The 12,307-nt window shown below is 48.3% G+C and overlaps 1 protein-coding gene across 10 annotated transcripts in view; it reads left to right on the top strand.

Moving 5' to 3' along the window:
* The window catches only part of LOC105478611 (zinc finger protein 541), a 53,783-nt gene extending 46,583 nt beyond the window's left edge, over positions 1-7,200 (top strand). For 9 of the 10 annotated variants that reach the window (XM_071087293.1, XM_071087292.1, XM_071087291.1 and 6 more), the window contains 3 exons: positions 5,893-6,033; positions 6,233-6,414; positions 6,517-7,200. In XM_071087293.1, coding sequence (XP_070943394.1) covers positions 5,893-6,033; positions 6,233-6,414; positions 6,517-6,670 — 477 coding nt within the window. In that variant the 3' untranslated portion in view covers positions 6,671-7,200. The remainder of the gene's footprint in view (positions 1-5,892; positions 6,034-6,232; positions 6,415-6,516) is intronic. The other variant, XM_071087295.1, reaches the window with a different exon arrangement.
* The last annotated feature ends 5,107 nt before the right edge of the window (positions 7,201-12,307 follow it).

The raw sequence follows: 12,307 nt of genomic DNA, 5'->3' as shown, positions 1-12,307 counted from the left end.
TGGTGCTGCGTGCCTGTAGTCCCAGCTACTCGGGGGGCTGAGGTGGGAGGATTGCTTGAGCCTGGGAGGTGAAGGCTGCAATGAGGCAAGATTGCGCCACTGCACTCCAGCCTGGGTGACAAAATGAGACTGTCCCCCCAAAAAAACCCAAAGGATAAGATCTCACTACATATAATGTCCTGCTGCTTATTTTCTGTTCAAAAAAAACAAAAAACTTGGATGTACACAAAATTGCACATAATTGAAGTATAATAAGATTTGCTAAGTTTTGACATATTGATACTACACCTGGGAAACCATCACCACAGTCAACATAATGAGCGTGTCCCTCAGCCCTGAATCTCCTCCTGCCCCATAGTAATCACTCCCCATTGCACCCCCTGTCCTCAGTCAGCACTGATCTGCCAGGGCACTGTAAGTTTGTTTTCATTTCCTAGAGTTTGCTATAAATGGAGTAGTCACACAGTATGAACTCTGCTTGGTCCAGCTTCTCGCACTCAGCATCATGATTTTGAGTTCATCCATGTTCCATGTATTGATAGATCTCCCCTTTTCACTGCTGAATAGTATTCCACTGGATGGACGTACCACGGTTTATGTAATCATTTGCCTGTTGGTGGACATTTGAGTGGCTTCCAGTTTGGGGTGACTATAAATAAATTTGTTATGAACATTCAGGTACAAGTCTTGGTATTGACATGTACTTTGTTTTCTAGAGGAGTAAATACCAGGAATGGAATGACTTAGTAGGTGTACACTTAACTTTTTAATAAACCGCCAAACAATTTTCCGAAGTAGTTGTATCATTTCACATTTCTACCAGCAGGAAATGAGATGTCTAGTTCCTCCACAACCTCGCTAGCCCTGGGTAGGGCCAGTCCTTTTAATTCCAGCCATTCTCATGGCAGTGTGGTGGCATCACATGGTGTTTCCTTCATGACTGACAATGCTGAGCATCTTTTCATGGGCCTGTTTACTGTCTGTATGCCTTCTTTGGTGAGGTGTCTGTTCATATCTCTTGCATATGTTTTTATTGGGATGTCTGTGTTTTGTTTTGTTTTTTGTTTTTGAGATGGAGTACTTTGTCGCCCAGGCTGGAGTGCAGTGGCACAATCCACGCTCACTGCAACCTCTGCCTCCCAGGTTCAAGCGATGCTCCTGCCTCAGCCTCCTGAGTAGCTGGGATCACAGGTGCCCACTACCACGCCTGGCTAATTTTTGTATTTTTAGTAGGGACGGGGTTTTGCTGTGTTGGCCAGGCTGGTCTTGAACTCCTGACCTCAGGTGATCTGCCCACATCAGCCTCCCAAAGTACTGGGATTACAGGCGTGAGCCACCGCACCCAGCCATCTGTGTTTTTATTATTAAGTTGTAGCAGTTCTTTATCGGTTCAGGATACATGTCATTTATCCAGATTCATGCTTTGGGAATGTTTTCTCCCAATCTGTAGCTTTTAAATCTCTTAATGTCTTTTAAAGAAAAATTTTGTCATTTTGATGAAGTCGTTTATTAATTTTTCTTTTATGGACTATGCTTTTGGTGTTGTATCTAAGAATTCTTTGCCTAACCCAACCACAAAGATCTTCCCCTTGTTTTCTCTAGAAGTTTTGTGTGTGTGTGTGTGTGTGTGAGACAGAGTCTCGCTCTGTCGCCCAGGCTAGAGTGCAGTGGTGAGATCTCAGCTCACTGCAAGCTCCACCTCCCAGCTTCATGCCATCCTCCTGCCTCAGCCTCCTGCGTAGCTGGGACTACAGGTGCCTGCCACCACCATGCCCGGCTAATTTTTTGTATTTTTGGTACAAACGGGGTTTCACCGTGTTAGCCAGGATGGTCTTGATCTCCTGACCTTGTGATCTGCCCACCTCGGCCTCCCAAAGTGCTGGGATTACAGGTGTGAGCCACCGCGCCCGGCCTTCTCTAGAAGGTTTATAGTTTTAGGTTTTACACTTAGGTTTACAATTCATTTCATGTTAATTTTTGTATATGGTGTAAAATATGAGTTAAAGTTCATTTTTTGCATGTGGATATTCTTTTGTACCTTTTGTTGAAAAGACAAAAAGTAGTACCATACTGTTTTTACTACTGTAGCTTTATAAGTCTTGAAATCATGTATTACCATATGAACTTTCTCTTTTTTTTTTTTTTTTTTTTTTTTTTGAGACGGAGTCTCGCTCTGTCACCCAGGCTGGAGTGCAGTGGCCAGATCTCAGCTCACTGCAAGCTCCGCCTCCCGGGTTCCCGCCATTCTCCTGCCTCAGCCTCCCGAGTAGCTGGGACTACAGTCGCCCGCCACCTCGCCCGGCTAAGTTTTTGTATTTTTAGTAGAGATGGGGTTTCACTGTGTTAGCCAGGATGGTCTCGATCTCCTGACCTCGTGATCCGCCCGTCTCGGCCTCCCAAAGTGCTGGGATTACAGGCTTGAGCCACCGCGCCCGGCCTACCATATGAACTTTCTAAGTAACTTACCCATTTTTACCAAAAAAAAAAAAAAAACCTGCTACGATTTTGATTGGTACTGCATTGACTCTATAGGCCAATTGAGGGAGTTGACTTTTTTTTTTTTTTTTTTTTTTGGCGATGGAGTTTCACTCTTGTTGCCCAGGCTGGAGTGCAGTGGCACGATCTTCACTCACTGCAACCTCCACCTTCCAGGTTCAAGCGATTCTCGTACCTCAGCCTCCCAAGTAGCTGGGATTACAGGCGCCCACCACCATGCCTGGCTAATTTTTTTATTTTTAGTAGAGACAAGTTTCACCATGTTGGCTAGGCTGATCTTTTGAACTCCTGACCTCAGGTGATCCACCTGCCTCAGCCTCCCAAAGTGCTGGGATTACAAGTGTGAGCCACCGCACCTGGCCAAGGAGAGTTGACATTTTAATAACACTCAGTTTCTGACCCATGAACAGGGGCTGTGCTCTATGCGTCATCTTTAATTTCTCTTAGCAGTGTTTTCAAGTTTTTATTTGTTCTTATTTCTTTTAAGATCTAGGATCTCACTCTGTCGCCCAAGCTGGAGTACAGGGGTGTGATCATAGTTCACTGTACCCTTTGACCTCCTGGGCTCAAGTGATCCTCCAGCTTTGAGTAGGTGGGACTACAGGTGTGTGTCATCACACCTAGCTCTGGTATAACATTTTTCTTTTTTTTTTTTTTTGAGACGGAGTCTTGCTCTGTCACCCAGTCTGGAGTGCAGTGATGATCTCGGCCCACTGCAACCTCCACCTCCTGGGTTCAAGCGATTCTTCTGCCTCAGCCTCCTGAGTAGCTGGGATTACAGGTGCACACCACCACACCCGGCTAAATTTCTTGTATTTTTAGTAGAGATGGAGTTTCCCCATGTTGGTCAGGGTGATCTCAAACTCCTGACCTCTGGTGATCCTCCTGCCTCAGCCTCCCAAAGTGGTGGGATTACAAGTGAAAGCCACCGCGCCTGTCCTCTGGCATAACTCTTTGAACATATATTAAATAGTTATGGTAACCTTTCATGTCCTTCCCTGCTCATTCTAACATCTGTGTCTGTGGTGGGTTGACTTTGACAGATTGGGTTTTCTCCTCCTGATATGCCATGTTACCCTGCTTCTTAGCATGCATGGTGATTTTCATCAGATCATAGGCATTGTGAATGTTAGCTGTTGGATGCTGGATATTTTTGCAGCCTTATAAATATTCTTGAGTTTTGTTCTGGGACACAGCTACTTTTAGATTCAGTTTTAGATTTTTTAGATGGGACCAGCATAGCTCTTCTCTAAGGCTGATTATTTCTCCTTACTGAGGCAAGACTGTGTCACTGCCCTACCCAGTGCCCCCTGAATCATGAAGTTTCCCACTCTGGCTGTGGGAATGGGCACTCTTCCTGGCGCTGTAGGAGCAGCAGGCACTTTTCCCTCTCATCGTTGTGGATGGCTCTTTACCCAGCTTTGGCTGGTCTGTTCCCATGCATGTGCTGGGCAGTCTTTGGCTGAGTCCTTGGGGGAAATTTGCTCCCCATCTCTGGAGTGTTCTGTGTGCAGCTCTTTCCTCTCCCATCCTCTGTCTTGTGGGCTCTACCGTCCTGGTCTCCGGGGGCACTGTGCTCCACCTCGGCTCCCTAAGTCCTGCTGGGTTCTGTCTAAATTGCCCCTGCCTGGGTGGTGGCCTGGAAACACAAGGTGATAAGCCAGAGCAGTGGCAGCTTACTTCCTGTCAGGGTTCACTGCCCTTTGTTGAATGATGCCTGGTGTCTTGCCAAACATTGTTTATATTTTGACTCTGTTTTCATTGTTTTGGACGAGAGGGTAAATCTGGTTCTGTTGCTCCATCTTGTTCAGAAGCAGAAGTCCAACTTTTTTTTAAACTTAGTGATGTTTCTTAGGCAGAGTTTGTGCTGTTTTGACTCTTCGTTTGTGAAGACTTAAAAAGCTGAAAAACATTTGGGTGGAGAATGTCTTTTCTGGAGTGAGCTCAATAGCCAATTTTATTTCCTGAAAAATTTTCTTCCTAGAGCAATTAAACTTTTCCTTTTTTTTCTTTCTTTTTTTTTTTTTTTTTTTAAGAGACGCTAGCCGGGTGCGGTGGCTCACGCCTGTAATCCCAGCACTTTGGGAGGCTGAGGCAGGCAGATCACGAGGTCAGGAGTTCGAGACTAGCCTGGCCAATAAGGTGAAACCCCGTCTCTACTAAAAACACAAAAAATAGCTGGGTGTGGTGGTGCACACCTGTAGTCCCAGCTACTCGGGGGGCTGAGGCAGAAGAATCGCTTGAACCCAGGAGGTGGAGGTTGCAGTGAGCTTAGTCCGTGCCATTGCACTCTGGAGTCTCAAAAAAGAGATACCTGCTCTGGAGTGCCATGACACATCATAGCTCACTGCTGGCCGGGCGTAGTGGTTCAGGCCTGTAATCCCAGCACTTTGGGAGGTCGAGGCAGGCAGATCACCTGAGATCAGGAGTTCAAGACCATCCTGGCCAACATGGTGAAACCCCGTCTCTACAAAAATACAAAAATTAGCTGGGCATGATGGCAGGTACCTGTAATCCCAGCTACTCAGGAGGCTAAGGTGGGAGAATCACTTGGACCCGGGAGGTGGAGGTTGCAGTGAGCCAAGATCATGGCATTGTACTCAAGCCTGGGCGACAGGGTGAGATTCTGTCTCAAAAAAAAAAAAAAGCTCACTCTAACCTTGAACTCCTGGGCTCAATCAGTCATCTCGCCTCAGCGTCTTAAGTAGCTGGGACCACAGGCATGTACCACTATGACTGGCTAATTTTTAAAATATTTTGTAGAGATAGGGTCTTGCTATGTTGCCCAGGCTGGTCTCAAACTCCTGACCTCAAGTAGTCCTCCTGCCTCAGCCTCTCAAAGTGCTGGGATTACAGGCGTGAGCCACCAAGCCCAGCTTCCCTTTTGTTTTTAACAGAAGTTATTTTTAGTGGGATCCTTTCTTAGTGGAGGAACGGGAAAATGATCTCGTAGGTTCGTGCTGTGCACTCAAAACCTCCCCTTCTTCTAGAGTGGGCCACTTCCTGCCAAGACTTTAGAGGCTCTGCCTAGCTGTTGTAATGTCTGTGTGGTATTCTGCCTGTAGAGGGCATTCCGATTTATTAGCATGATGTCACAGTTAGCGTCCCTGGAGGGACCTTTGTGCGCATCTTCCTTAGGAAAGAATACCTGGGCTGGAATGACTGCTCAGAATGTGCAGGCTTAAGTACTGGTGGCTACTGTGTGGCTTCTCTTTGAACGGCCTCATCCCCAGGAAGGATTTTGTGGTCCTGTGCCTTTGTGGTGAGTGGTGACACCAAGCCAAAGGAAGAGATCCTTCCAAAGGGCTTTCCAAAGGAGGCAGCTGGCCCAGTGGCAAGGTCACACTCCCAGGGCCCGCGTGGCACGGCCACAGCCTGCTTGTTTTCTTTCACTAGATCCAGACAAAGACGGTAGCTCAGTGCGTTGAGTATTATTACATCTGGAAAAAAATGATCAAGTTTGACTGTGGCCGAGCCCCAGGGCTAGAAAAGAGGGTCAAGAGAGAGCCGGAGGAGGTGGAAAGGACAGAGGAAAAGGTAGAGGAACCGGGGCAGTGTCGGGAGCTCGTCTCTCCTCCCAGTGCCTGCTGCCTGTGGAGTTGGAGGGTGGGGTCAGAGGGCGGGGATGCTCCTGACGGAAGGGTTTCCCTGCAGGAGACACGTGTGCCCTCAGCTCTGTGCCTCTCTTACAGCAGGACAGGTCAGCACCCTTATGTCACTTTTGCTCCCTCTGCAGGTGCCATGCAGCCCTCGGGAGAGACCCAGCCACCATCCAATTCCTGAGTTAAAGATAAAAACCAAGAGTTATAGGAGGGAGTCCATCCTCAGCTCCAGCCCAAATGCAGGCCCCAAGCGGACCCCCGAGCCGTCGGGAAGTGTGGAGAGCCAGGGCATTTTTCCATGCAGAGAGTGTGAAAGGTACCCAGCTTTCTCCTGGAGATGCCCCCAGGGCTCCCAGCCTCAGCCCCCCATGATCCCTTCCTCCTTGCTCTGACCCCATGTCCTCTGGCGACTCCTCAGGGTGTTTGACAAGATCAAGAGTCGAAATGCCCACATGAAGCGGCACCGCCTTCAGGACCACGTGGAGCCCATCGTCAGGGTGAAGTGGCCGGTGAAGCCCTTCCAGCTGAAGGAAGAGGAGCTGGGAGCTGACATCGGCCCCCTGCAGTGGTGATTCCCATGGCAGGAAGTCCGAATGGGGCCTCCGGTGCTGCCCCTCCTCCCTTCGGCCTCTCCAGGGTGTTTGGGGTACCCCTCTGCCTCCCCCCACCCTCCCCATCCCCCGTTGGCCAACCAGCCTGCAAACGTGGTGGGCATTTGGCCACAGGCAGGAGGAGCTCAGTTGTTGGACAGCTATGCAGTCCCTGTCCAGTGGCGCTGGAGGCTCTACTCTCCTTAGGTTCATAGTCTCTCCCCTTCTTTCCCTTCCACTTCTAGAGCAGGGAGCCTTGGGGAGGGGAAAAGTTAGCTCTGGGTAGCTCTTAAATCTTAGCCTCAGTTGTGGGGTTTGGTTTCATGTGTTAGATAAGGCCAAGACGTAGAGAATCAGTGGGAAAAAACCTTGAGATCTCCAACATGCTGGGCCCCTCCCCAGGGCGGGGACTCTGCCTTCCAGATTCAGTCCCTAGTCTTGCGATGAATTCTGCATTGTTCCGTGTTTTTTGTACGTGTCAACTCATAAATCTGATTAAATTGGGTTCTTGAGCCGCTGTCTTTGACTTCCCTGCCTATTGATCCAATAAAGGCTTAGGAACCCCACCACGTGCTAAGGCCAGGAGGTGAGTCAGCTGTGGCCTGCCCTGGGGGCTAGGGGCCTTGGGGAGAAGACAGGCATGTTGATTTGGACATTCATTCAGCAAACATCCACGAAGCACCTGCTGTAGAATGCACTGGACGTTGCCAATCGGTGCAACAGGGATAGTGAAGTAAGACAGGCCCCTTTCCTCACGGACCTTCCTTTGTAGGAGCAGGAAGGTAGCAGTAATAATAAGCAAACAAGGTGATTTTGGGTCTTGATACTGGAAATGCTTTTGGCTGTAACATAAGAGTTGGTGTTGATTTAAACAATCATGGAGTTTGGTTGTCCCCGTGGGGGTTCAGCCTTGGAATCAGGGACCCCTGGCAGGGGCAGGGGCAGAACCAGGGCTCCAGCAGAGGCGAGAATAACCTTGAACCAAAATCCAGACCTGCAGGGGGCAGGGGAGTCAGGGAAGAGAAAACAACCCCCCTCCCTGCCTCCCTTTTTAAGAGTGAGAAAAACTTTAACAGCTCCCAGCAGATGCCCGTATGTCTCATTGAGCCTGTGTTCGCTTCTAAACTGATCCCTGTTAGTGAGAAGGGAAAGGACCACAGTTAGGCTAGACCACTCAAGATGCAGCTCCATGGCCAGGTGCAGTGGCTCTTGCCAGTAATCGCAGCACTTTGGGAGGCCAAGGCAGGCGGATCATGAGGTCAAGAGATCAAGACCATAGTAGCCAACATGATGAAACCCCGTCTCTCCTAAAAATACAAAAATTAGCTGGGTGTGGTGCCACGTGACTGTAATCCCAGCGACTTGGGAGGCTGAGGTAGGAAAATCGCTTGAACCCGGGAGACGGAGGTTGCAGTGAACTGAGATTGTGTCACTGCATTTCAGCCTGGTAGAGCAAGACTCCGTCAGAAAGACAGAAAGAAAAGAAAGGTAGACTCCACAGTGGCTCACACCTGTAATTCCAGCACTTTGGGAGGCCAAGGTAGGTGGATCACTTGAAGTCAAGAGTTTGAGACCAGCCTGGCCAACATGATGAAACTCCATCTCTACTAAAAATACAAAAAAATTAGCCAGGCATGATGTTGGACACCTGTAGTCCCAGTTAGGAGGCTGAGGCAGGAGAATCACTTGAACTTGAGGGGTGGAGGTTGTAGTGGGCCAAGATTGTGCCACTGCACTCCAGCCTGGGCAACAGAGTTGTCAGTGACTCACACGTCAGTGGGAGGTGGTCAAGAAAAGGACAGATCGAGTTGGCAGGGCAGGTTTGAGCCTGAGCAGCTGTAGTCGATGCCATTAGCTCAGATGGGGAATTGACTGCAGAGGATTGATTGCATCGGGGTGTGATCGTGTCTATGGTAGGGTGTGCTGTGTTCTGAGGGGCTGGGAAAGTAGATGGCAGTGTCAGGAGGTTTCACAGAGGGCCCACCTATCAGCTAAGGCTTAAAGATTGGGAGGGAAGGGGAGCAGAGGTGGACGCTGAGTTTGAAGCAGTTGGAACACTGCAGTTAAGGGAAGGGGTTCAGACGTCAGATGAACCTCATCCATCCTGGCTCCTCTTACCTCCTTGTAAACTAGGGCGAATCACTTTCCCTGTGGGAGCCTCAGTTTTCTCAATCTGTAAAATGGGATGAAAATTGCCCCTCCTCAACCCCTGCAACCTATCAGTTAAATAAAATGTAAATTATGGCCAGGTGTGGTGGCTCACGCCTGTAATTCCACACTTTGGAAGTCCGAGGTGGGCGGATCACTTGAGGGCAGGAGCTTGAGATCAGCATGGGCAACATGGTGAAACCCCATCTCTACTAAAAATATAAAATACGAACATTAGCCAGGCATGGTGGTGCATGCCTGTAATCCCAGCTACTTGGGTGGCTAAGGCACAAGAATTGCTTGAATCCAGAGGTGGAGGTTGCAGTGAGCAGAGATCGTGCCACTGCACTCCAGCCTGGGCAACAGAGCGAGACTCCATGTCAAAATAAATAAATAAAAATAAAATGTAAATTAAGCATTTGGAAAGGTGCACCATAAGAAATGAACAGCTACTAGTTAACAAGCTCTCATGTGATTGCTAATATTGTTTGGATCCCATCCTAAATAAATCCAATGAACTCTGGAAATGGAAAAATACTCCCTGGTTGAAAAGGCTGAGGGGTATATTATCTGTTGCTGCATGACAAATTACCCTGAAAGGGAACAGCTTAAACAGAAGCTTTTACATAGCGCTGCTGCTTTGACAGACATGGAACCAAAACTGCTTGTGGTAATCCAGGCTCACCCCCACCTGCTCTGTGGTCAGGACACAGTGGCAACCACAAGTGGGTGGTCCAGGCAAGTCTATTCATGTATGAAGAGAGTTGGGGGAAGACTTATGCCTTGCTCTGCTCAGCCAACCCCCTAGATAACAGCGGTTTCTCAAACTGTGGTCCCTGGATTATCTGCATCCTAATTTTACTTTTTTTTTGAGAGGAGACAGGGTCTCACTCTGTTGCCCAGGTTGGAGTGCAGTGGCACCATCATAGCCCACTGCAGCCTCAAACTCCTGGGGTCAAACAATACTCCCACCTCAGCCTCCCAAGGAGTAATTTAAAAATTTTTTAATTTTGTAGAGATAGGGTCTTGCTTTGTTGCCTAGGTTGGTCTTTAACTCCTAGGCTCAAGCAGTCCTCCCACCTTGGTCTCCCAGAGTGTTGGGATTACAGGCATGAGCTACCGGGTCTGGCTGCATCTTAATTATATGGGGTTCTGTTTTTTAAAAATGCAGATTCCTCTGACCCACCACAGACTCAGAATTGGAACCATTGTGGGTATGGCCTTCGAACCTGTTTTATTTAAAGAAGATTTTTAGGATAGTTTTAGATTTGTAGAAAAATTGCAATGACAGCAAAAAAAAAAATCCCACATACCCGTTTCCCCTATGATTAACATCTTATATTAGAATGGTACATTTATTACCATGAATGAACTAATATGGCACAATATTATTAACTAAACTTCATAGTTTATGTAGCTTTCCTTAGTGTTTTTTGTTTGTTTTGAGATGGAGTCTCACTCTATTGCCCAGGCTGTAGCACAGTGGCACAATCTTGGCTCACCACAACCTCCGCCTCCCGGGTTCAAGCAATTCTTCTGCTTCAGCCTCCCGAGTAGCTGGGACTATAGGTGCCCGCCACCATGCCCAGCTAATGTTTGTATTTTTAGTAGAGATGGGGTTTTGCCATGTTAGCCAGGCTGCTCTCAAAAGCCAGGCAGCTCACGAACTCCTGACCTCAGGTGATCCACCCGCCTCAGCCTCTCAAAGTGGGATTACAGGCATGAGCCACTGCGCCCCGCCGATTTCCTTGGTTTTTTTTTAACCTAATGCCCTTCTGTCCCAGGATCCCACCCAAGGTAAGACATTACATTTAGCATCCATGTATCCTGGGCTGTGACGGATTCTCAGACTTTCCTTGTTTTGATGACTTGACAGTGTTACTTGTTTGAGACTGAGTCTCCCTCTTGTTGCCCAGGCTGGAGTGCAATGAGGTGATCTCAGCTCACTGCAACCTCCGCCTCCCGGGTACAAATGATCCTCCTGCCTCAGCCTCCCAAGTAGCTGTGATTACAGGCATGCACCACCACACCCAGCCAAGTTTTTTGTATTTTCAGTAGAGACAGGGTTTCGCCATGTTGGACAGGCTGGTCTCGAACTCCTGGCCTCAAGTGATCCTCCTGCCTTGGCCTCCCAAAGTACTGGGACTACAGGTGACACACTGCGCCCACCAACAGTTTTGAGGAGTACTAGGCAAGTGTTTTGGAGGATGTGGTTCAATGGGAATTTGTCTAGTGTTTTTTTCATGATTAGATTGAAAGATCCCAGAAGTAAAGAGCCATTTTAATCACATGACTTATCAATGTTGAGGTTAACCCAACAACCTGGATGTCAAAGTCTGGTTTCTCCACTGTAAATTTAGTCTTTTTCTCCCCTTTCCTGCACCCTCCTCTTTGAAAGGATGTCACTATGCACAGTCCATACTTACAGAATGGGGAGTATCCTTCACCTTCTTGAGAGCAGAGTATCTACACAGATTATTTGGAATTCTTCTGCACAAACTATTTGTCTATTCTCCCCCCTTTATTTTTCTCTATTCATCTTTATGACCACAGGCTCATGGATACTTTATATTTGGGATTATAATGCAATACTACTTTATTTTGCTGCTCAAATTGTTCCAGCTTTGGCCATTGGGAGCTCTTTCAGTTGGCACCCTGGCATACCCCCTAATTTTGTGTGTGAGCACACGTGTGGAATACTTCCTTCCTCTCTGGCACTACAAAGTGATACTGCGGTGAGCTATGATTGTGCTGCCGCACTCCAGCCTGGGCGACAGAGTGAGACCCAAAACCAACAACCCAAAGAGTGAGACCTGTCTCAAAAACCAACTACTCAATTTTCTGGGGCAGCAGGAGGTGTGTTTGAATCTGAACTTTTTTTTTTTTTTTAGAGACAGAGTCTTGCTATGCTGCCCAAGGCGGGACTTGAACCGGACTCAAACTCCTGGGCCCAAGCGATCCTCCCGCCTCCGCCTCCCGAGTAGCTGGGATTACAGGCACCAGACACCGCGCCCATCTTCGAATCTGAATTTTTTAACACGCTGTCTTCAGCTTTTTTTTTTTCCTAAGTCTCACTCTGTCACCCAGGCTGAAGTGCAGTGGCACGATCTCGGCCCACTGCAACCTCCACCTCCTCGGTTCAAGCGATTCTCCTCCCTCAGACTCCCGAGTAGCTGGGATTACGGGCGTGAGCCACCACACCCGGCTAATATTTGTATTTTAGTAGAGCGGGGTTTCGCCATGTTGGCCGGGCTGGTCTCAAACTCATGACCTCAGGTGAGCCGCCCGCCTCGGCCTCCCAAAGTGCTGGGATTACAGGCGTGAGCCACCACGCCCGGCCCTCTTCATCTATTTTTTATGAAACCAGAGTTAGAGAACCTCTTAAGTTTTTGTTTCCAGTCTCTCAACTACTTCACCGGTCTCCCCAAAGCAGTTCCAGTACTGGCCGGTAGAGGGAGCAAGAAAAAGCAG

The sequence above is a fragment of the Macaca nemestrina genome, chromosome 20 (assembly GCF_043159975.1).
Source record: "Macaca nemestrina isolate mMacNem1 chromosome 20, mMacNem.hap1, whole genome shotgun sequence".
NCBI lineage: Eukaryota > Metazoa > Chordata > Mammalia > Primates > Cercopithecidae > Macaca > Macaca nemestrina.
The sequence above is the reverse complement of the archived record's forward strand: the minus strand, read 5'-3'. Positions and strand labels throughout refer to the sequence as shown.